The sequence below is a fragment of the Ovis aries genome, chromosome 24 (genome assembly GCF_016772045.2).
Source record: "Ovis aries strain OAR_USU_Benz2616 breed Rambouillet chromosome 24, ARS-UI_Ramb_v3.0, whole genome shotgun sequence".
Taxonomy (NCBI): Eukaryota; Metazoa; Chordata; class Mammalia; order Artiodactyla; family Bovidae; genus Ovis; species Ovis aries.
In genome coordinates, this window is record NC_056077.1 from 14,997,452 (window position 1) to 15,019,902 (window position 22,451).

Here is a 22,451-nt window from a genome sequence, read left to right on the forward strand (position 1 = left end):
GACGTAGTATATATACAACAGAATATGACTCAGCCAAAGAGAAATCTCCTGCCATTTGGGACAACATGGATGGACCTAGAAGGCATTGTGCTAAATGAAATGACAGAGAAAGACAAATCCTGTGTAGTTTGACTTATATGTGGAATCGAAAGAACGAACCAAACAAACGCAACTAAACAGAGTCACACATACAGAGAGAAGAACAGGAGGTTGCTATAGGGGAGGGGAGAGGAGGGAGGAGAGAAATAGGTCAGAGAGGTTAAAAGGGACAAATTTCCCTTCACGATGTAAATGGGTGAAGAGGCATGAAATATACAGTGTGAGGTAATATTGTCCATAATTATATACTGTCTTTTTATGGTGACAGAGCATAACTAAGACCTCCCGTGGTCATCATTTTGAAATGCAGACAAATGTCAAATTACTGTGGAATTTAACAGGAAACTGGCATGAGACCAACAGTCAACCAGTACCGTAAGGGAAAGGTGCAAACTCTGAAGAGGAACTAACGCAGCGTTGTATGTATTACACTTCAAAAGCAAGCACACTCATATCAGATTTCTGGTCACCAGAGGTGAGGTATGGGGGGAGGGAGAGCTGGATAAACGTGGTCAAAAGGCACAAACTTCTAGCTACTAGGCAAGTAAATACTAGGGGTGTAACGTGCAACATGCTAAACACAATTAACACTGAAAGTGAAAGTGTTAGTCAGTTGTGTCCAACTCTTTGCAACCCCATGGACCGCAGCGCGCCAGGCTCCTCTGTCTATGGAATTCTCCAGGCAAGCATACTGGAGCGGGTTGCCATTCCTCTCTCCAGGGGATCTTCCCGACCCAGGGATCGAACCTGGGTCTCCTGCATTTCAGGCATCTTCTTTACCATCTGAGCCACCTGGAAGCCCTAATTAACACTGATGCATGTTGTATATGAAAGCTAAGAGAGTAACTCCTAAGAGTTCTCATCACAAGGAAAAATTGTTTAATATTTAACATTTTGTATCTCATACAGAGATGACAGGTGTTCACTAAACTTATTGTGGTAATCAGTTCATGATGTAAGTCAAATCACAGTGCTGCGTGTCAACTACATCAGTAAATGTGGAAGAAAAATAGGGTATAGAACTCAGAAAAAATAAAAAAGACTGTGTGGTATTGGGTGAAAGCACAGACCCTCAGATCCATGAAACAGAGGTCAACGTGTAGAGCGCAGATAATTGTAGGGCAGTGAAACTATTCCGTATGACACTCTAATGGTGGATATATGTCATTATACATTTGTCCAAGCCTACGGGATGTACAACTCTCAGAGTGAACCCTGATGAAAAGCGGGGACTCCAGGGGACTTCCCTCCTGGTCCAATGGCTAAGACTCCGCACTCCCAATGCAGGTGGCCCAGGGGGGAATCCCTGCTCTCGGAACTAGATCCCACATGCCGCAACTAAAGATCCTGCATGCTGAAACGAAGATCAAAGATCCCACGTGCCTCAACTGAGGCAAAGCACAGCCACCCCCACCCCCACCCCCACCCCCCGCCAAAAAAGAAGAAGAGGACTGTTAAAAAAAACAACAACTGTGGACTTCAGGTAGCTAGGATATAGGTTCATTATCTGTGACAAACGCACCACTAGGGGGGATGTTGATAATGACCTAGGCTATATTTATACCGAGGTGGGGGGTATGTTTCTATACCTTCTGCTCAATTTTGCTATGAACCCAAAACATAAAGCTATTTAAAAAAAAAGAGAGAGAGAGAAGTTGGGGGCAATGATGGTGGGGAAGTGGTTCAGGATCCACCTCCTCTGGGGGTTGGGAGGGGGGCAGCGGCAGCCGTGTAGGGGTGCTGGAAGCCACCAGCAGCCAGACTTTGGAGTGGTCCTCTGCTTGGGGGAGGGACAGAGTCCAGCTGACCTGCTGCCCCAGGTAAGTGCTCAGGTGCCCCCAAACCTGGGGGCCAACATTCTGCCTTTGCCAATGAGGCTGGGAGAGACTCTAACGGGTCTGTAAAAGTAGGGACTTCCCTAGCCCCAGCTTGAGGATGCAGGTCTGTGTTTGTACCCAGGACGGATACACAGATGCTCAGGAAAGAGAGGGTGAGCCCAGGTGTATAGGTGAGGCAGCCCCGAGGAACTCTTGGGTGCAGCTGGAGGATGGAGAGGGGTACCTTGGAGACAGCCCAGGAGCCCGAAGACCCAGCCCCGCAGGGCCGCGTGAGTCTGCTGCCCGTCCACGGTGGGGTCGTCTGCCCACAGGCTCAGCCAGTAGCCGCGGCAGAAGGAGGCCACTTGCTGGCAGAGGAAGAGGAAAAGTGCGTAGAGGCAGAGCGGGGTGCCCACCGCTCGTAGGTAGGTCAGGTACACGGTAGCCTTCACCTGTAGCACACATAGGAGAGATGCGGGCAGAGCGACGTCCCAGGGGGAGACAGGAAGGGCCAGGTGGGGCTCCCAAAACACGCCAACAGGCAGATGGAACCACCATGCAGTACCTCCCGCCTGGAACACCACCTCCCCCAGGCCCGCCTGGTCTCAGGACCCCCTTCCTCTGTGGCTCCCAGGGGGCCAGTGGGAGCCTTAACAGGACAGGAGGTGGCACTTTCTGGGTTGGGAGTGTTTATCTGAACACCTACTACAGACAGCCACGTGTCTCCATCCTCCTATTTCCCCCTTGAGAGATGGGCAACTGAGGCACAGAGTGGGTCAGTCATTTATTTAAGGTCTAGTTCCTACAAATATGAAATTCTGCATGCAGCTGCACCCAGAATGAACTTGTTCAAACAGCCACCTGACCCTGCATTGCTGTTGCTGACCTGCCCTTGACTTTCTCTTGCTCTCAGAAGAAATTCCGAACCTCGGTACACCTCTGACCTCACCCGCCTGCTATGCACTATCTGCCGGTCTCATGGGATCCTTCTCTCTAGCTTCTTCTCGCTTCAAGGCCTTGACCCCGGCGGTTCCCTCTGCCTGCAGTGCTCTTCCCTGCTCTTCCCATGGCTGGTCCCCTCACCTCCTTCAGGGATGACAGACGTCACTCTTCAGAGCATCCTCTCCAAGCAGGCCCCCGACTCCTGGTTGGTCCCTGTCTCATCACTTTTCTTTATTTTCTTTACAGCATCTATCATTACCTGATATCACCTTTCTTATTAGCCTGATTGTTTCCTAACCCCACCACCACTGGCCTGCAGTCTCCACCAAGGCAGAAACGTGGTCTGGCACACGTGGGAGTTCTGAAGATGTTTGCTGGGTGGATGAGTAGGTGGACGGTTGAGTGGACGAATGGGTGAGTGAGCAGGTAGATGGGAGGGCGGAAGAGTGAAAGAGTGGGCCTGTAAGAGGCTGGGTGGAGACACGGATGGCAGCACGGATGGACGGGTGGGAGACTGGGTGAGTGAAGAGTTGGATAGCTGGGTGAGATGGATAGAAGCCTGAGTAGATGGGAGGGTGGGAAGGAAGATGGATGGGTGGATGAATGAATAGGTAGGGAGTGGATGGGTGGACAAAGCAGCATAGGAAAGGAGAAATACTGTAAACTTCAGATTCAGACGGTCCTAAGTTTGAGTCCCGAGTGGTCACTTGCTAGCTGTGACAACACAGACAAATCTCTAAACTCCTTAAGGACTCAGTTTCTTCATCCCTAAAACGGAGCCATCATCATCTGAGTTTATGGTGGTTGTGAACATTAAGAAGTATGAAGTGTCTGGAATCTTACCTGGCACATAGTAGGTGGTCAATAAAGGTGAGTCGTGCCCCCCAGCCTCTTCCCGCACCCAGTGCTGTGTGTGCTGGGAGGTCCCGAGCCCCGGGGGCAGCAGCAGCCGTGGATGTGGGGGGAGGGGGGCACAGATGGTTACCCTGCCATACTGCGTGCGGTCCTTTCCCTTCGGCTGTCCTGGCCCCTCAGGATCATCCAGGGGAAGCCCTGTCTGGGCCTCTGAGGCAGCGCTGTCCTTCTCAGGCACTAACTTCACGAACCTGTCATTTAGAGCAAATGAGGACAAATCAGCATCTCTCCTCATGGGGTGTACGGTAGCCACTGAGCCCCTCACTCACTCACTCATTGTTAGTTCATTCATTCAACTAACACTGTGAGCACCAATTAGGTGCCACGCTCCCATTCTCCATCTGCAGTGCCAGCTAGATGCCACCTATTACCCCAGAGTCGGTCAAGCCTGTTCTTCCAATGCCATCTCACTGAAGGAGCTCCTCGGCTTTCATTTTGGCCTGAGCATTGCTGCAATCATTTTGCACCAGCTGTTTACTCTCAGATTTGTCAGTCCAGGTTTTCAGGAAGTCTGCTGAACACTTTCGGATTGTTCCTATTAACTGTGGCTGAGTAGGCAGATGACCTTAAGTATGAATTGCCATTTACTGTGAAACCATGGGCAGTTGACTAATCTCTCCGTGCCTCAGTTTCCTCAGATGTAAAATGGGGATAATCTATGTCTATCTATCTATCATCTATCAACCAATCATCTACCCATCAATCTATTTATTCATCTATCAATTTATCTTTGTGATACTGTGATTTATGTTAAGAAATATGTATTTGGTCTTTGACCCCATCCCTGGCACAGAGCTCCTAAAACCCTTGTAAATTCCTAAGTGAGAAGAGCCTTGAGAGCATCTCTGTTCTACTGAGATGACTCTGGGTGGGTTCCTGGATGGGGCTGGTCACCAGAAAAACTAAGCCATGATTAGAAGCTTGGGATTTTCAGCCCCACCCCAATTCTCCAGTGAGGGAAGAGGGGCGGGAAATGGAATTAATGATGAACCATGCCTAGAGGTTGACATACCGGGCTCCACGCAGACAGAAGCTCCTGTGTGTGGGACCCACCCAGACCTCGCCCTGTGTGTCTCTTTATTTGGCTGTTCTATCTCCTTGATCACATCCTTCAATAAACTGAATGCAGTGGGCTATTTGAGCAAATTAATCAAACTCAAGGAGGGTGTGATGCAAGCCCCCGATTCGTCCCCAAGTAGGACAGAAGTTGTGTGAACCCTGGGGACCTACTACTTGTGACTGGCATCTGAAGTGGGGGGAGCAGGCTTGAGGGACTGAGCTCTTCGCTTGTGGGATCTGACATTCTCTCCAGGTGGTCAGCGTCAGAACTGAGTTCAATTGTAGGACATCCTGTTGGTGCTGGAGAATTGCTTGCTGTGAAGGTTTGCGGGGGGTAGGGGAGCACCCATCTAGTGTCAGAAGTGAATGATGTAGTTGTGTGAGAGCTTCCCTGGTGGCACAGTGGTAAAGAACCTCTCTGTCAATGCAGGAGACACAGGTTTGAACCCTGGGTTGGGAAGATCTCCTGGAGAAGGAAATGGCAACCCACTTCAATATTCTTGCCTGGATGATCCCATGGATAGAGGAACCTGGCGGGCTATAGTCCATGGGGGTCACAAAAGAGTCGGACACAACTTAGCAATGAAAAGACAACAACGATGGAGAGAAAGGGGGTGGATGATTAGCAAGTTTTTCCAATACAGTATTCATCTACCTACATCAATGTATCTGTTTTTCTCTGTCTTGCTATTTATGTACCTACCTACCTACTTACCTCTCTACCTATTATCTGTCTACCCATCATCTAGCTACATGTCTATCTATCTGCTCTTACTTAGGATACTATACACCGTGGGCCTGCCCAGCAAATGGCCCAGAAGTGCTCTGGGTGACTGGCTGTGATGGGAGGAACTGGGCCCAGCCTCAAGGACTGAGGCCCCTCCACTGTCCCTTGTAGTCCCCCAGCGATTGGCACTTAAGTTCTCCCTCTCTGGCACCCAGTGGTCTTCTTGTTCTCTTTTACAAGGTCACTTTCCATAAAAATGGAGCGCATGGGTGGTCCGTCCCCCTGTTGCAGATGGCACCTCAGTGAGTCCATCAGTGAGTGGCTAGAGGGAGCTGGAGAAAGGGGGACACCAGGCCTCCCCCTGATGACCCGGCCAGCACCAAGTGACGCTGAAACCCCTCAAAGCATGAGCCACAGGGCCTGGCACGGACATTAACAAGCACGGTCTGACTCCTTCTTTGCATCGGCCCTGCCCCACTACGGCCACAAGACAACTCTGACAAAATCCACGGCCTTCATCACACCGGAGATTGGTCATTCTGTGAAAGGGACACGTGGGGACTTAGTTATTTTGGCTAATTGACCGGTCAGCGGTCTCTGGTGAGTCGTCCTGCACTGGGCCCCATGGTGGGTCTTCAGCAGGTGTTCAATCCAGAACGGTTGGGGCCACCCCACCCTCCTGAGATGCAGGCGGTATAACACTGCACCTCTGCTTTGGCCTCGGCTTACGGGCCTTCCCTGTGCTCAGCACCACAGCGAACTCACCTCTCTGATCCGCCCTCAGGCCTCCCACCTGCAGCAGAGCCTCTGGGGTCTTTGGCACCGGCCGGGCATTCTGTTTCTGCAAGGTCAAGGGAGCCACGTCACTCGATGCAGGGCGGTGCCTCGGGGTCTGGATGCTGGCTCTGACGCCCACTGGCTCTGCTGCTTCCACTCGCTGAGCGTCCGCATCCTCTCACCTGGCTCCTTCTCTCTCACTCCGTCCTCCCTGGGTTCTTCCCGGAACCTCATTCATTCACTCACTTATTCACTTGGCAAAAATAACCAAGCATCTGCTATGAACTTGGGGCTGGGAAACAGCAATAATCACTGCACCAAGTCCAACTGCTTGAGACCCCCCAGTGCCCTCGCACAATCAGTTCACTGTTTCTGGAATGTTCTTTTCCAGGTAGCTCTCACCCAAACTCAGATGTCCTCTCCCCAAGGAAGAACCCTCCTGCCCACCACCCCCCAGGCTGGGAGGGTCCTATCTTCAAGCCCCAGGTGGGTGACACAGTGAATCAACGTTTAGGGACTTTACCACGGTGAGCCACTGCTTAGCACAGGCGGCGGAGCCTGGGATGGGGGAAAACTGGCTGTGAGCCCCAACTCTGTCTCGCAGGGGCAGCAAACAGCATACAGATGGAGGTTCAAACCCTGACACTACCACTTACGAATCAGGTCAACATGGACCAGTTCTTGAACTTCCGGGCTTCTGTTCTCATCTAAACAACGGAGGTTCCCGGTGTCATACATCAAACTCCTGCGGGCTATCTATTTTACATATGATAATGCATGTGTTTCAAGATGATGCTCTGTGATAACCTGGAGGGTTGGAGTGGGGAGGGAGGTGGGAGGGGGGTTCAGGAGGGAGGGAGGGGACACAAGTATGCCGGTGGCCGATTCATGTGGCTGTATGGCCAAGGCCATCATAATACTGTAATTATCCTCCGGTTAAAATAAATAAATATTTTTTTAATGAAGGTGAGTACAGTACTGAGCTCACAGGTGCTAAGTGGTGATTAAATGAGTTAATGGAGGTGACCTTGGCAGTTCTTTATCATCACTGTGGCTGAACATGGATCACTGACTTTCCTACCAGAACACTGTCAATTTTTCCAGTAAGGATTGTGTTCTCTGGGTAGGTAGAACCCCTAGCTGGCACGCCCAGGGGCCTCTGGCCTCAAGATACCAAGTGACCTCCTTGCTCGGTCCCTGTAGCAGTTACAAGCACAGACTTGGGAGCTGAACACACCCAAGTTCTACTCTTGAGATCTTGGGCAAATTATTTAACTCTCTTTTGGCTGAGCTGCTCCTCGGAAAAGTGGCTGCGATAACTGCACACAGGATGGACTCACAGAGCACTCTCGTAAGCACGTTGTGGGCCTCTTCCTGCTCCGACCTGGACCCCGCTGCTGAACCCTGGCGGCCCCGTCCCCTTCCTCCTTGGCCACCACGAGGCCATGGGGGCGCTGGATATGCTTGGGATCTGGGGTGGTGGGTCCTGTCTGAGGGCTGGCGGCAGTGGGCGCCCAGAGTCCACAGCTGTGCCCTGAATCTGCTGCCCCAGCACCTGGTCCTGAGGAAGCTCTCGGCCAGGACATACCCTGCAACATGGGGGATTGAACGCATGGCCCCGGCACCAGGAACCCAGAGTCTTAACCACAGGACTGCCAGGGAAGTCCCACCCAACAATGCTTCTGATAATGCTATGTAACTCAGTAGGATTAATCATGGCATAAATAATAAACTCAGGATGAATCTCCTGCCCCAACACGAACGTCAAACTTTCAAACTGCTGGCAATTCATTGAGCAAGTGCATACCCCCCATCTAGTAACAAAATCAAATAATACCTCTGTGGTACACAGCACCCACAAAAAACACAAAACTTTCTTGTGTGGCTGTCTTGAAGATTTGCATGAATACCTACTTATATATACCTACTTGTTCTGATATAAAATGCTATAATTTACTTACCACTAAGTTACATTAGCCAATCAGAGCTACATTCTTATTGCCTTATTTGGTATATCATAGTACATCTAGGTATTCTAGTCTGTTTTCAGTCACTAAGTCATGCCCAACTCTTTGCGATCCCATGGACTGCAGCCCACCAGGCTCTTCTGTCCATGGAATTTTCCAGGCAAGACAATTGGAGTGGGTTGCCATTTCCTACTCTAGGGGATCTTCCTGATTCAGGGATCCAGCCTGCATCCTCTGTGTTGGTAAGCAGATTCTTCACCACTGAGTCATCAGGGAAGCCCTTGTATTATACTTGACCTTCCCTGAGAGCTCAGCAGGTAAAGGATCTGCCTTCAATGCCAGAGACACAGAGGACGTGGGTTGGATCCCTGGACTGAGGAGCCTGGTAGGCTCAAGTCCAAAGGGTTCACAAAGAGTCGGACACGACTGAACAACTATGCACGCATGTACTTGACCTTGGCCAAAAGGCTGAGAAGCTAGTCTAGGTATATCATATTTGGGCCTTGTTACTCAAAATGTGGTATATTGACCACAACCATCAAAAGCCTTTGAATCCCAAAATCTTCATGGGGAGAGCTTGGAATGGCATTTTAAATGAGTGTTTCAAGTAAAATTTTGCATCCAAAAGTCTGTGAACCACCACTGTGATGAAGAGATGTGAGCCTGGCTCATGTAAAGACATATACGCATGAAAGTTGGACTCGTCTGCTGCATTTGCATAAAAAAATGAAAAATAAGGTGAAAAAAATAGCTGCACAGTGCCTCATAGAGGGTTGTGAAGACCAAATAAGACAATGCATGTTTATAGAAGCACTTAGCACAGTCCCTGGCTCATAGAAAGTTCCACTGGCACCAACTGGGGGACGGGTGGCCTCATGGGAGAGCCGTCTGCCTCTGGCCTGGGCCTGAAGGGAGGGTGTGGTCTGAAGGCTCCACTCTGGCCAGTGGGAGCTGTGTAGCCTCCTCTCAGAGGGTGGCAGAAGCCAGGCACAGAGAACCAGCAAAGCCCAGCCAGTACCTCCTTCTCCTCCATCTCCTGGCTGTCTGGCTCCATGCAGAAGGCCCACCAGGGCCCCCTTCCTGTGCAGCAGCTCCTGGAAGGAACCCATCTCTGCAATGGCCCCATCTTCTAGCACCACGATCCAATCAGCCTGGGGCAGGACGTGGAGTGCGTGGGTGACGAGAATCCGAGTCTGGCAGGAAGGGATGGAAGTTACACTCACGCACTTGACCACTGTTCCAGAGCTGGGGGAGGGGGCTGGCAGTGTCCTGGGGCTCAGAGTGGGGAGACCTCCCCTTCTTGTGCTCCTGCCCTGTTTCTTGAAAACAGCATGTCCCAACAGAGAAGTAAAGGAGCTCCTTCAACCTGTCTTGAAACCAGAAGACACAGTTCACCTGAACCTGGCCAGTGACCTTACGTAGAGCTGTGGTAGTTTAACCACAGACCTGTAGGCAAGAAATGACTGAAGTTGTGAGCCACTGCGATTTGGGGGCTGTTTGTTACACAGCGTGGTCACAGCAAAAGCTGACCATTACAAAGAGGAAAACTGAATTCCAGGAGGGTGGTGGTGAGCAGATGTTGGTTAGAAATTTCTCTACCTTTGGACTATGGCCTCTGAGACATTTTTCCAAACTTACCGTCCCCTGGAGCAGCCCGTCAGGCCCAATAACCCGGTTGAAAATATGCTGGCCAACATGGGCATCCAGAGCTGCCAAGGGGTCATCCAGCAGGTACACAGCAGCTTTCCTGTAGACAGCCCGGGCCAGGCTCAGCCGCTGCTTCTGGCCCCCAGAGAGATTCATGCCCTGTGGTGACAAGGGAGGGACTGGAACCTGGGTCTACACCTGCGATGCCAGTGTGATGGGGACACGCCTGCTCACCAGAGTGAGCTATGGCTCACAGTGCCCGTCCTCCATAGCCACCTCCAACTGGAAGCACCTGCTCTCAAGACAACATGCCCCCAGCCTCCACCCGCCTGGCTTCTCCCCTTTCCAGCCAAGCTTCCTGCATCTGCCTCTCCCTCCCCTTGAGTCCAGTTTCTATTCCCATTTCTCCACTGATACAGCCTTCCTCATGGACACCAGTCACTCCCCTGTTGCCTAATCCAGTGGGAAAGTTCCAGTGGGAACGTTCAGTCCTTATTTTCATTCATTCATCATTCCACTCATATTTACTGCATGGCTAATATGTGGGGAGAGCTGATGTTGGGGTGGGGCATGGAACATTCTAGGTCTGCCTCAAAGGGGGATCCAGCAGGATTTGCTGATGGATTAGACACGGGTGTAAGAAAAAGAGAGAATCAAGGAGGACACCAAGGTTTGGGCTCTGAGCTCTGCAAGGATGGAGCTTCCGTTATCCAGCATGGGGTGGGTTTCGGGGGAGCAGGGAACAGGAAATCATGTTTGGTTTAGGATGTGACAGAAGTGGAGGGCAGCCGGCACCCCACTCCCTCTGTTTGGCTGCAGGATGCCTTGTCTTTCTCCCCAGTGTTCCTTCTCAGCTGCTCTTTCTGGCTCCTCCAGACCCTTTCCTGGAAACTCTCCTCTTCCTTCCAGGAAACCTTACCCATTTACTTAACTTATCTCCCATTTCTCCACCCTCAATTCCTTAATCCAAGGGTCAGCAAATGTGTTCTGTAAAGGGCCAGACAGGAACCATTTAAAGGTTTGCAGGGGCTTCCTCGGTGGTCCAGTGGTTAAGAAGCCATCTTGCAATGCAGGGGGATACTGGTCTGATCCCTGGTCTGGGAAGATCCCATATGCTGTGGAGCAACTAAGCCCGTGTCCCACAACTACTGAACCCACATGCTGCAGCTACTGAAGCCCCGTGTACCAGAGTTCACGCTCTGCAACAAAGAGAAGCCGCCGCAGTGAGAAGCCTGTGCATCCCCATTAAAGCAGGCCCTGCTCTCCGCAGCCAGAGAAAGCCCACGTGCAGCAACGCAGACCCAGTGCAGCCGAAAATAAACAAATAAAGCTTTGCTGCCCCACCCCCACCCTAGTCTCTGTCACAGCTGCTCATCTCTGCCCTGATCGTGCAAGTGCAGCCACGGACCACAGGTAAATGAATGTGCATGGCTGGGTTCCAATAAAACTTTATTTACAAACCCAGCTGGTGGGCTGGATTTGACCTATGGGTCATAGTTTGTCAATCCCGGCCCAACCCATAGCTCTGGATGCACACATCCTGTTTATCAGACATCTCAGCCCAGATTTTTTGGTGAGGTCCTCAGACAGGAAGCAATCTGACCACTGTCACGCAGAGAGGCAGGGCAGGAGCCTGGGTCACTTCATCCCCAGTTGTTACAGAGCCTCCACCCCCCACCCACCAACCCCTGCCATGTCTCCTGGCCTCTTCAGTCTCCATTTTCAATCATTCTCATTAAGACTGTTTATTGAGCACTTGCTATGTGCCTGGTCCTGAGCTGGGCCCCTTTCCTCCCCTACTTTCTTCCCCACTCTGTCTCCCCTGTATCCTTCCCTCACAGGTCAGGGCAACCAATGGCCCCCAGCCGCCCCGCCTCCCTGGCCCATGAAGGCCCCCCAGGACCCTCACCTGCTCCCCAGTTCGGGTGTGGACCCCTGCAGGGAAGCCATCCACATCTGGCCACAGGGCACAGGCCTCCAGGACCGTCTCCAGCCACGGTGCATCCAGCTCCTGCCCGAAGCACACATTGTCCACCACAGACGTGTTCTGGACCCAGGCCTCCTGGGGCACATAAGCCACCGGACCCTAAAAGACAAACAGGCTGATAGGGACGGGGTTGGGAGCAGTTTTGGGGGAGCGGTGGGAGCCAGGTTCTTGGCAGTGGTGAAAGGCAGAGAGGAGCTTAGCTGTGAGACGGTGAACCGGGAAGAGCAGAGGTAGGGGACAGTCCAGTGAATGGCAGGGGCCTAGCCTCACCTTGATGCTCACGGACCCCTCCACCTTGGACAGCTCCCCGAGGAGGGCAGACAGTAGAGAGGACTTTCCTGCCCCCACGGGACCGACGACAGCGAGCAGGCAGCCCTGGGGCACCGTGAGGTTGATCCTGGCAACACAGAAGGGGCGACGTGTCCCTGAGTAGGACTCAGCCTGAATCTGGGCAGAGTTGGTGAACCCCATACAACTGGCCTCGGCTCCTGGTGACTCACGGGGGGCCGCTAAGAGGATGTCTGAGGCCTCCCTTCCTCTCCCAACCCCTGTATGGCTATGCGCGCTGCCATCCTGCATGCGACTGTACACGTGCCCACACCTGCATGCACATGTGTACACAGCTGCACACACACACAGGTCTTGCACACTCACATGCTCATGTGTACACAAATGTACACATGCACGCACACAGGTCTGTGCACACTATACCACATCCACATGTGCATGCACATGGGTCTGGGCACACTGCACCACACACACCTGCACATGTGTACACAGATATACACAGGTACACAAGGGTCTGTGCACACTCGCATCACACATGCAGGCACACGTGTACACAGATATACACAGGTACACAAGGGTCTGTGCACACTCACATCACACATGCATGCACACGTGTACACAGTGCTCACATGGGTCTGTGCACACTCACTACACCATACCTCACACACACCTGTACACAGATACATACATGCCAGCATACACAAGGGCACATGTAACTGCCCACATGCACTGTACACACAGACTGCACCCAGATGCACACCCTCACACAAGTACACATACACACGCGCACCATACATGTGCACAGAGACATGCACATGATGTATGCACAATCTATGCAGACACAAGTGCATACATAAATGCTCTCATGCACACACATGTACACCCATATGTACACCCATATGTACACATGTACACCCATATGTACACATGTACTCACGCAGAGTTTACTGGTTGGGAGGATTTAACTAGCATCTCCTGTGGCCCAGGTCATAGCCACAGGCTCCTCATAGCTCTCCCTACTGAAGCCCTTGCCCCCCACCCTGTCTAGGCCCTGCAGTCCATCCCCCACACACGGGCCCGAGGGACCTGTTCAAACCCAACTCCCCAGTGGCAGCCCCAGCAGTTCCCGCTTCTCCTGGGGTAAAAGGTGAGGTTCCGACAATCCTGAAGGACGCCCAGCATCCCATCACTGCAGCCATGCTGATGTCCTGTTTCTCAAACACACCTGGGGGATCGTGCCCCACAAGTGTCAAGTGGCAAAGTCTAGAGATACTTTCAGTTGTCACACCTGGTGGGGCTGTTCTCGAATCTACTGGGAGTTCTGCTAATCCTGCGACAGGGCACAGGACAGCCCCCACCACACAGAACTCTCAGCCCCAAATGTCAGTGATGCCAAGGTGGAGAGTCCTGGGTCCAGGCACACACCTGCCTCAGGACCTTGGCACTTGCTCTTCCCACTGCCTAGAAAGCTCCTGTCCCAAACACGTGCAAGGCTCATTCCTGCCCGTCATCTGACCTCTGTTTAAGTGCCAGGCCTTCCCTCACTGCACATACCCCTCCCTTGACATCACTCTGCCCCCTCACCCTAACTTCTCATTTGTGCCCGCTGCCCCACCCACACCCCACCCCACCCCCTGCCATCAGAATGTCAGCCCCAAGAGCACAGGGCCCTTGTCTGTTTTCTTCACTCTATTCCTAGTTCCTAGAACAGGGCCTGGCACATAGCAAGTGCTCGATAAACACCATGAAATGAGTGGATGACAAGCAACACAGATACAGTCCAGGGTGTTTCCTCTCCCTTCATAGGGAGCTTTGCAGTTGGCTGGGGTTTTCTGCCACAGAGACCCAGCCAAAGAGCTGGGGGCTGGAGGAGACAGTGGCCAGTCTGATATAGCAGGGACAGAAGCCGCAACGGCTCCCTGGGGCTCCTCTTGGCCAGGCCTCCGTCAACATCAGCATGACCAGCCTGGGGACCAGGGGGGCATCTCCTCCCTGACAGGCAAGACTCTGAAACCCTGTTCCCCGTCCATCTATGGGAACTCTCGCTTTCCCGTCCTCCCCCACCTTCCCCAGCATCCAAGGGAAGGCTGTTCCCAGGGCCACCACCTGTACCTGTGCAGGCAGGGAGCGCTTTCCTGGGACCAGGTGAAGGTGCCTTCCTGTATGCTGATGCAGTCCTCCCCAGCAGCTACAAGGCATACAGGCCAGTTACACAAGATGCTCCCGGCTTGCCCCTCCCCCAGGACTCCCACGGGCTACAGGAAATCTCCCCCACTAAACAAATGGTTCCTCCACGCACTGGCTCGTGTGACCCTGTGGTGGTCACATTCTCTCCCTGTCGGATGGTTACATAACTCGGTGGTTGGCAAACCACAGCCTAGGGGCCAGACACTGTCTGCTGCCTATTTTTATAAAGTTTTATTGGAACACAGCCAGGCCCATTCATTTATGTATTCCTGGGATTGCTTTCACACTAGAAAGGCAGAGGTGTGCAGTTTTGACAGAGAAAAAAGGACTTGGAAAGCTTAGTGAAAGTCACTCAGTCGTGTCCGACTCTTTGCAACCCAGTCTGTGGGATTCTCCAGGCCAGAATACTGGAGTGGGTAGCCTATTCCTTAAAACAAGTACAATTGGGTCCTTCACAGAAAAGTTTAGAGGGCAGCTGATACAATTTATCACCTGATCCTGGACCCTGGAGATGGAGTGTTATTAATTTCATTGGGGCCACTGATGTAACCAGGGACATATAGTCTCCCCATGTCCCTGGGTCTCAGATATTTTATCTATGTAATAAGGGAGGCACCAGATTAGTGGTTTCAGACCCTGAATTCACATTTAGAATCATCTGGAAAGATTTTTTTAAAAAAACACAAAGCTCTCCATGGTTCAGCTCAAACCAATAAAGGAGACTCTGCTTGAGGGTGAGGCCTGAGAATCCTACATTTAATAAGCAGTCATCCACTGGACTGGATGGTCTCTGGGGGCGGGTTTCAGACACGCTGCAGGATGCCCAGTTATATCTGAATTTCAGATAAACCATGAGCACTTTTTCAGGATAATTTTGCCCCACACGTTGCATGGGAGATACTTATGCTTAAAAATCCAAATTTCTTAATACGTGAAATTCAGATTTAACTGGGAGTCCTGTGTTTTTGTGAATTTGGCTACCCTGCTCCAGGGGCTTGTCCTTTCTTAACAGTCTGGGGTGTGGGGGTGCGACTTCACTTCCATCTGTAAAGTGGGTTGGTCACGGGAGCACCTACCCCGTGGTGCCGTGGTGAGGTTCGAGGGGGTCACCACTAAGCAAAGCGCTTCCAAAGTGCTGGCTCATGCTAAATGCTCGGTCATTGCCAGCTGTTGGTGTTTGTGTTAACCTCACTGTCACACACCTTCACGGGAAGAGCAAGGACTGGGGTGGGGGCAGGGGGTGTGGTGAGGCTCCGGTCACAGGCAGGTGATCCAGGGTGTCAGAGTCATGACTTAAATAACACTCAGGGGTTCTGGTCCAGGGTCCACGGGGCCTCCTGCCAGGATTCAGGCATGACATCTCAGACCCCAGGCTAGTTATCGGGCAGCTCCCGAGAGTCGGGGGCCTGCTGTCTCTTGGTGGCCCTCAGGACAGTCCTGGCGGAGGTGGGTTGCCACAGTGGGGAGCAGAGGCCAGGAGTGGGGTTGTTACTGCCTGGGCCACAAAGCTGGCAAGGCAATCCTGGGATTCCAAGCCAGCATCCACTTCCAAACACCTGAATCACACCAATTCGCCTAAATATGGCTGTGCCCTGCTGAAAATGTGCCAGAGCCATGAGGAGCCTCAGAAACACCAATCTGGGGTTAGAGGTCTCTTTGCTAACGTAAGTTTTATTGGATTATTGGATTTTTTACCAATAATAATTCTAACTAAAATGCATTGGATGCTGATTTGCTTCAGAGCCCTGCTCTAACTGCGAGGCTTCAGAGGACCCATTCAACCCTCACAACAATTCTGTGCAGAGGTGCTGTGACGATCACCATGTCCATTTTGCAGATGGGAACACTGAAGCTCGGGCAGATTAATAACTGGTCAAGGTCGCCCATTCTGGGATCCATGCTGGAGCCAGAATTTGGATTCGGATGATTTCTAGGCAGGCAGCTTGATGCTTCTTTAGTGACAAGGGGAGGATTCATACACAATGCCTGTTCCAAGTAACACAGCCTACAGCACGGTCTACACACGCAGTCCCATTGCTGGCAGCCCCCAGCTGGGGTCCTGGCATTCCACCAGTGGGAAGGGGGGCCCTGCTGGCTCTCGTCTCTCCCACCCCCTCCTGCTGAACTCAGCTCTCACCGCATCTGGAGGGACTCGAGTCCACAGCCCCAGGGTCAGTTTCTTCCAGGGAGAGGAAGGCAGCTAGGCGGTCAAAGGACACCCGGGCCTGGAGAAACCAAAGCCTTAGGTCAGCTGTACCTTAAGGGCCACAGAGGAACTCAGACTTTGGGTGTCGGGTGCCTCAGGATAGTGGGAAAGCTTCCTGACTACCAAGACCTACGCATTTACAAGGCAACAGCACAAAGCTTTCCAGGTCGCGGACAATGAAGCGCATGAGATTGGCGCAATGCTGGTGGCGACCTCCCACCTCCTTGCTTCCATTCTGCAGACCAGACCAGGGAGGAGGACGGTGGCTTTTTTGATTGCTTGACATCAGGAATGATTACAAACTCTGTCCACCTGGGGGTGTCTCCACTTCCAGCCCCAAGCCCATCTTCAGAGATGAAAGAATAAATAGGAATGTCTCAGCTGGAGCAGTTTTCTCATTTTCATCACGTGCAAGGAGGCACAGTGTGAGTAGAGAGAGTAAAGGAAGAGAAATGAAATGAAATCCGTTTGTATTAATCTAAAAAAGGGACCAGAATGAATCCTCGCAGATGGATTTGCTAGAAAGGTGATGCTGCCTATTTTGAGGATGTTTGCTGGCTTCTTGCCACTGTTCCCTGTGACCTCCTGCCTATTTTCCTGCTTTGTTTCATCGTTTCAGCCCAGCCTGCAAAGTTCCTCCTGGACAGCCTCCCCTCCCCGCAGCCTCACCTGGACGACGGAGTGGATGGAGAAGGGCAGGAAAGCCTGGGCCTTGTTGAGGATGTTGAGAACCGTGAGGGTCACGAAGGCTTTCTCGGCGTCCATGGCGTTCTCCTCGGCCACCAGAGTATGCACAGCAAACACAACCAGTGCCACCTGGGTGAGACACAGGTGGTGACAGTGAGCTGCTAACTGTGGCCAGGGAAGGCAGGCTAGCTGCAGTGTCTCCAGGGGCCAAATGGCTACACCTGCCATGTTGGAATGGCTTCTCTTCCGCCCAGACCGTCCCCCCGATTCTGCTACTGATGGAGGGAGTTGTGCATATGTGGCCCCCACTCTTAGTATCAGAAACTCTTAGTTCCAGGCATTGGACGATGATGCATTTTCCCATCTTGTTAGCATTTTCGTGGGTCTAGACAACAGTGGGATTTATTACTCTAGACTCTGGGAAGATGACTCAAGTTGCAGGTATCAGCCACCACGGAGCGCTCTGGGTCCTGGTGGCACTTGTGGTTCTAAATGTCACTGGGTGGGGGGTTCATTTCCAGGGGTTGGTGGTGTTATGTGTCTGGGTGTTGTTGATACGATGGTCATGCTAGGTGACGGTCAGTCTGTGACGGTCACTCGGTGTGATGGGACCCCATGAGCCTATATGGGGAGCCCTCATCCTGCACCCCCAGCACTCCACCCCCAGTCCTTGCTCTGCAAGGGGACCAGAGTGACATCACCAGAAACGTGGACACTTGGAAGGACACCAGAGACACGGAGAAGAGGAGGCTGGAGGTCTTCAAGGCGCCCAGCTCCTGGGCCCGGATGTGCAGGACTCTGTCCAGAAAGGCTCCCTCCCAGCCATGGTACTTGACCGTCCGCACGTTCCTGAGGATGCAGCTGGTGAGCCGCGCCCGACAGTCCTTCTGCCTCATTTGCTCCTCCTGGGACCAGAGGGAAGAAGAGAGGAGAGGATAGGAAGTCTGCAATAGGATAGAAGTTCCTTTTCTGCAACCGCCACAAGCCCCCACCCCTGCCCTGCATCTGCCTCCTCCCCCCTGCACCAGCGCGGGTCCTGAGACCTGCAGGCTTGCCACCCTCTTCTGGCCTGGAGCGTCCCTTCTTCCAAACGCCAAACCTGATGGTGGTTCCTCTTCTTGGTGATGAAGAAATTCAGAGGGAGGAGGCTCACGAAGACAGCGATGGCGGTGAGGGCAGATGGTCCTAGAAGCTGGATAAAGAGGGGGCCAGATGTCATGAGACGCCTCCAGGAGCCTAGCTATCAATACGGGGCTGGCTGGAGCGGGGGAGTGCTTGTGATGCTCATACTCAGGTCCCAAGCAGTGAGGTGTCAGCGAGTCCAATGAGAGAAGCCACCAGGTCATAGAGACCGGGACTCCTGGGCTCCTTAGAAGGGGACACGTGGAAGATGGAGCCTACCTGTGTTTGGTGGGGGAGGGAAAAATGATGAACCTCACATGATGGAGGGGGCGGTCATAGTCATGACAGGACATGCATCCAGATGGAGGGTTGGGCCTGGCTACAATGGTGAAAACAGACTCTGGAGGGGGATCTGGGTTCCAATCCTGAATTTACGCCACACTTTGGTGTGGCCCTGGGCAAGTGAGAGCTGGACCCATAAAGAAGGCTGAGTGCCAAAGAACTGATGCTTTTGAACTGTGGTGTTGGAAAAGACTCCTCTTGAGAGTCCCTTGGACTGCAAAGAGATCAAACCAGTCAATCCTAAAGGAAATCAATCCTGAATATTTATTGGAAGGACTGTTGCTGAAGCTCCAATACTTTGGCCACCTGAGGCAGAGTTGACTCATTAGAAAAGGACCCGATGCTGGGAAAGATTGAAGGCAGGAGGAGAAGGGAACACAGAGGATGAGATGGTTGGATGGCATCACCGACTCGATGGACATAGTCTGAGCAAGCTTCGGGAGTTGGTGATGGACAGGGAAGCCTGGTGTGTAGCAGTCCATGGGGTCGCAGAGTCAGATATGACTGAGCGACTGAACAGCAACACCTGGGCAAGATACTATCCCTCCCTAAGCTGCCGTTTCCTCATATTCGAGGGGAATGGAGCTGTTTCCACCACCTGTAGCAAGTGCTGCTGTTGTACAATCATTAGCTGAATCTTCAATTCACCCCCCGCAAGGGTTGCCAGACTTAGCAAACAAATATATTTTACTGCAGGCCCAGTTAAATCTGAATTTCAGATGAGCAGCATATAAGTTTTTAGTGTAAGTATATTCCATGTCATGTCTGGGATAGACTTATAATAAGACATACTTCTGTTGATCTGAAATTCACCTTTAGTTGGACGTCCTGTATTTTCTCTGGCAGCCCCGCCCCCACCAGCTTTGTGACTGGGGACAGGTCTCTTCCCTCATTCTTTGGTTTGTCTCTCTGGAAAATGTGAAAGTGGCCAAGAGGATAAATGATTTTTATGTGGCCGAAACAGTAAAATGAAACAGCTGGCCCGTCTGTTTCATTTATGCAGCAATATCGCCACCCAGGGGTCACATGGAGAGGCTCCCAGAAGGCAAACACCTGCCAGAGCTGGGAGAATACTCAAAGGACTGTGTACAGAGGTTAAATAAGCTCTCTCTGGCAAAAAATGCTATAAACGCTAACCCCAATGCCCACCCCTCCCCCTTTACCAGGGTCTCCTGGTGACTTTCTAAAGTTAGGGATCGTCTACCAAGAGGCAGACAAAAGTGATGGGTGGTGTCATCTGCAGATTCACTGGGGTCACTGGTCAGTCTGCTTCACTGCCGTGTATTTTACTCTGTGTCCTTCCTCCCTTTCTCTCCAATAATAACAGCTAACATCTATTTACTTGCGGAGGACTCACTATGTGTGCTGGTCCTAGACTGCAAGGTGGCAAGTCAAAAAGCATCCAGGCTCTTACGGGGGGAGGGAGGTGGAAGCAGCAGCTGCGGTACAATAATGATGATCACACAGCTGGCATTCTGGAACATTCCACACTCACCCACAGTCAATAAGCCGTTGATACACCCACCCAGGGGCCCGTGAAACCCGGCATGCAGGCCAGATTCCTCCACCTGCTTATGTGCAGACCTCAAGCTGTACAAAATGATCCATAGGTTTTCCACTACCAGACGACTGATAATGAAAATCAAACGAAGATTCTACAACATGTGGAAATTATGTGAAATTCAAACTTCAGTGTCCATAAGTGATTTTATTGGAAGCCCACCAGGCCTGTTTGATTAGTATGGTCTGTGAGAGACCCTGCTGCTCCCAGAATGTCATACCCTAAGAAAACCACAATTCAAAAAGACACAGGTACCCCCATGCTCACTGCAGCATTGTTTACAATAGCCAGAACATGGAAGCAACCTAGATACCCATTGACAGATGAATGGATAAAGAAGATGTGGAACCTGTACACAATGGGATATTACTCAGCCATGAAAAGGAACACATTTGCATCAGTTCTGGTGAGGTGAATGAACCTAGAGCCTGTTATACAGAGTGAAGTCAAGTCAGAAAGAGAAAAAACAAATATTGCATATTCATGCACATATATGGAGTCTAGGAAAATGGTACTAAGAAATCTATCTGCTGGGAAGGAATGGGGATGCAGATGTAGAGAACAGACTTGTAGACACAGCGGGGAAAGGACAAGGTGGCACGAACTGAGAGAGTAGCGCTGACACATATATACTGCTGCTGCTAAGTCGCTTCAGTCGTGTCCGACTCTGTGCGACCCCATAGACGGCAGCCCACCAGGCTCCCCTGTCCCTGGGATTCTCCAGGCAAGAACACTGGAGTGAGTTGCCATTTCCTTCTCCAATGCATGAAAGTGAAAAGTGAAAGTGAAGTCGCTCAGTCGTGCCCAACTCTTAGCGACCCCATGGACTGCAGCCTATCAGGCTCCTCTGTCCGTGGGATTTTCCAGGCAAGAGTACTGGAGTGGGGTGCCATTGCCTTCTCTGACATATACACACTACCATGTGTAAAACAGCCAGCTAGTGGGAAGCTGCTGCATATCACAGGGAGCCCAGCCTGGCGCTCTGCTGACCTAGAGGGGTGGGGAGGGGGTGGGAGGAGGTTCAAGAGGGAGGGGATATAAATATATAGACAGGTAGATAGTCGTAGTCATGACTGATTTGACTTATACAGCAGAAACCAACATAACATTGTACAGCAGTTATCCTCCAAATACAAAAGCTTTTTTTAAAAAAAGAAAAAATATATATCTGACCTGGTGCTCTACAGAAATGTTTGTGAGCCTGACACCCACACCTGGAGCAGAGCAGAAGATCTTTAAAGTGCTCCACCCCCATGTGTAATCAACAAGACAAACACTTATAGGGTACCGCTGGGTCTCCCTGTCTACGCACTCAATGAATTCCGTAACTCAAGGGCAAAGGCCCTTTCTCTAATCCCATATGCAGGGTATGATGTTGGAGGCAGTAGGGTCTCTCTTGGAAAAGTTACTGATTATTTTGTAGAGCTTGAGGTCCGCACATAAGCAGGTGGAGGAATCTGGCCTGCATGCCGGGTTTCATGGGCCCTTGGGTGGGCGTATTGGTGGCTAAATAGCTGTGAATGCGTGGAATGTTCCAGAATACCAGTTACGTGTTATCATCATTATTGTACCTCGGCTGCTGCTTCCATCCCCACTCCACCCCTATAAAAGCTTGTAGTCTGGATGCTTTTCGACTTGCCACCCTGCAGTTCAGGACCCAGCACACACAGCGGGTGCTCAGCAAGTACACAGACGTTAACTATTATTATTGGAGAGAAAGACAGGAAGGACATGGGGGAAAATGCAGGGCAGTGAAGCTGGCTGACCAACGACCCCAGTGAATCTGCAGATGACACCACCCATCACTTTGCCTCTTGGCAGACGGTCCCTAACATCAGAAAGTCACCAGGAGACCCTGGTAAAGGGGGAGGGTGGGCTATGGGGTTAGCATTTGTAGCATTTTTGCCAGAGAGAGTTTATATGTCGTTATTACTTTGCAGATGAGGAAATTAGGCACAGAGGGGCTGGTTATGGGGAAGTTTCACAACTAGCAAGTGATAAAAGCAGGGTATGAGCTCATTACAAGGTCTGTGATTTTAATTAAAAATTTTAAAAGAAAGGAATTCCCTGGTGGTCCAGTGGCTGGGACTTCAAGCTTTCACTGCCAAGGGTGTAGGTACA

General features: G+C 51.6%; 1 protein-coding gene across 4 annotated transcripts in view; it reads right to left on the reverse strand.

The window, feature by feature from the left end:
• The window catches only part of ABCC6 (ATP binding cassette subfamily C member 6), a 65,543-nt gene that overhangs the window by 17,292 nt on the left and 25,800 nt on the right, over nucleotides 1-22,451 (reverse strand). For all 4 annotated transcript variants that reach the window (XM_042239825.2, XM_060406313.1, XM_042239824.2 and 1 more), the window contains 12 exons: nucleotides 18,405-18,497; nucleotides 18,007-18,210; nucleotides 17,288-17,434; nucleotides 16,550-16,637; nucleotides 14,338-14,413; nucleotides 12,208-12,334; nucleotides 11,860-12,036; nucleotides 9,942-10,109; nucleotides 9,322-9,496; nucleotides 6,325-6,400; nucleotides 3,844-3,964; nucleotides 2,161-2,368 (listed from right to left, as the gene is read on the reverse strand). In XM_042239825.2, the coding sequence (XP_042095759.1) occupies nucleotides 2,161-2,368; nucleotides 3,844-3,964; nucleotides 6,325-6,400; nucleotides 9,322-9,496; nucleotides 9,942-10,109; nucleotides 11,860-12,036; nucleotides 12,208-12,334; nucleotides 14,338-14,413; nucleotides 16,550-16,637; nucleotides 17,288-17,434; nucleotides 18,007-18,210; nucleotides 18,405-18,497 (1,660 nt within the window). The remainder of the gene's footprint in view (nucleotides 1-2,160; nucleotides 2,369-3,843; nucleotides 3,965-6,324; nucleotides 6,401-9,321; nucleotides 9,497-9,941; nucleotides 10,110-11,859; nucleotides 12,037-12,207; nucleotides 12,335-14,337; nucleotides 14,414-16,549; nucleotides 16,638-17,287; nucleotides 17,435-18,006; nucleotides 18,211-18,404; nucleotides 18,498-22,451) is intronic.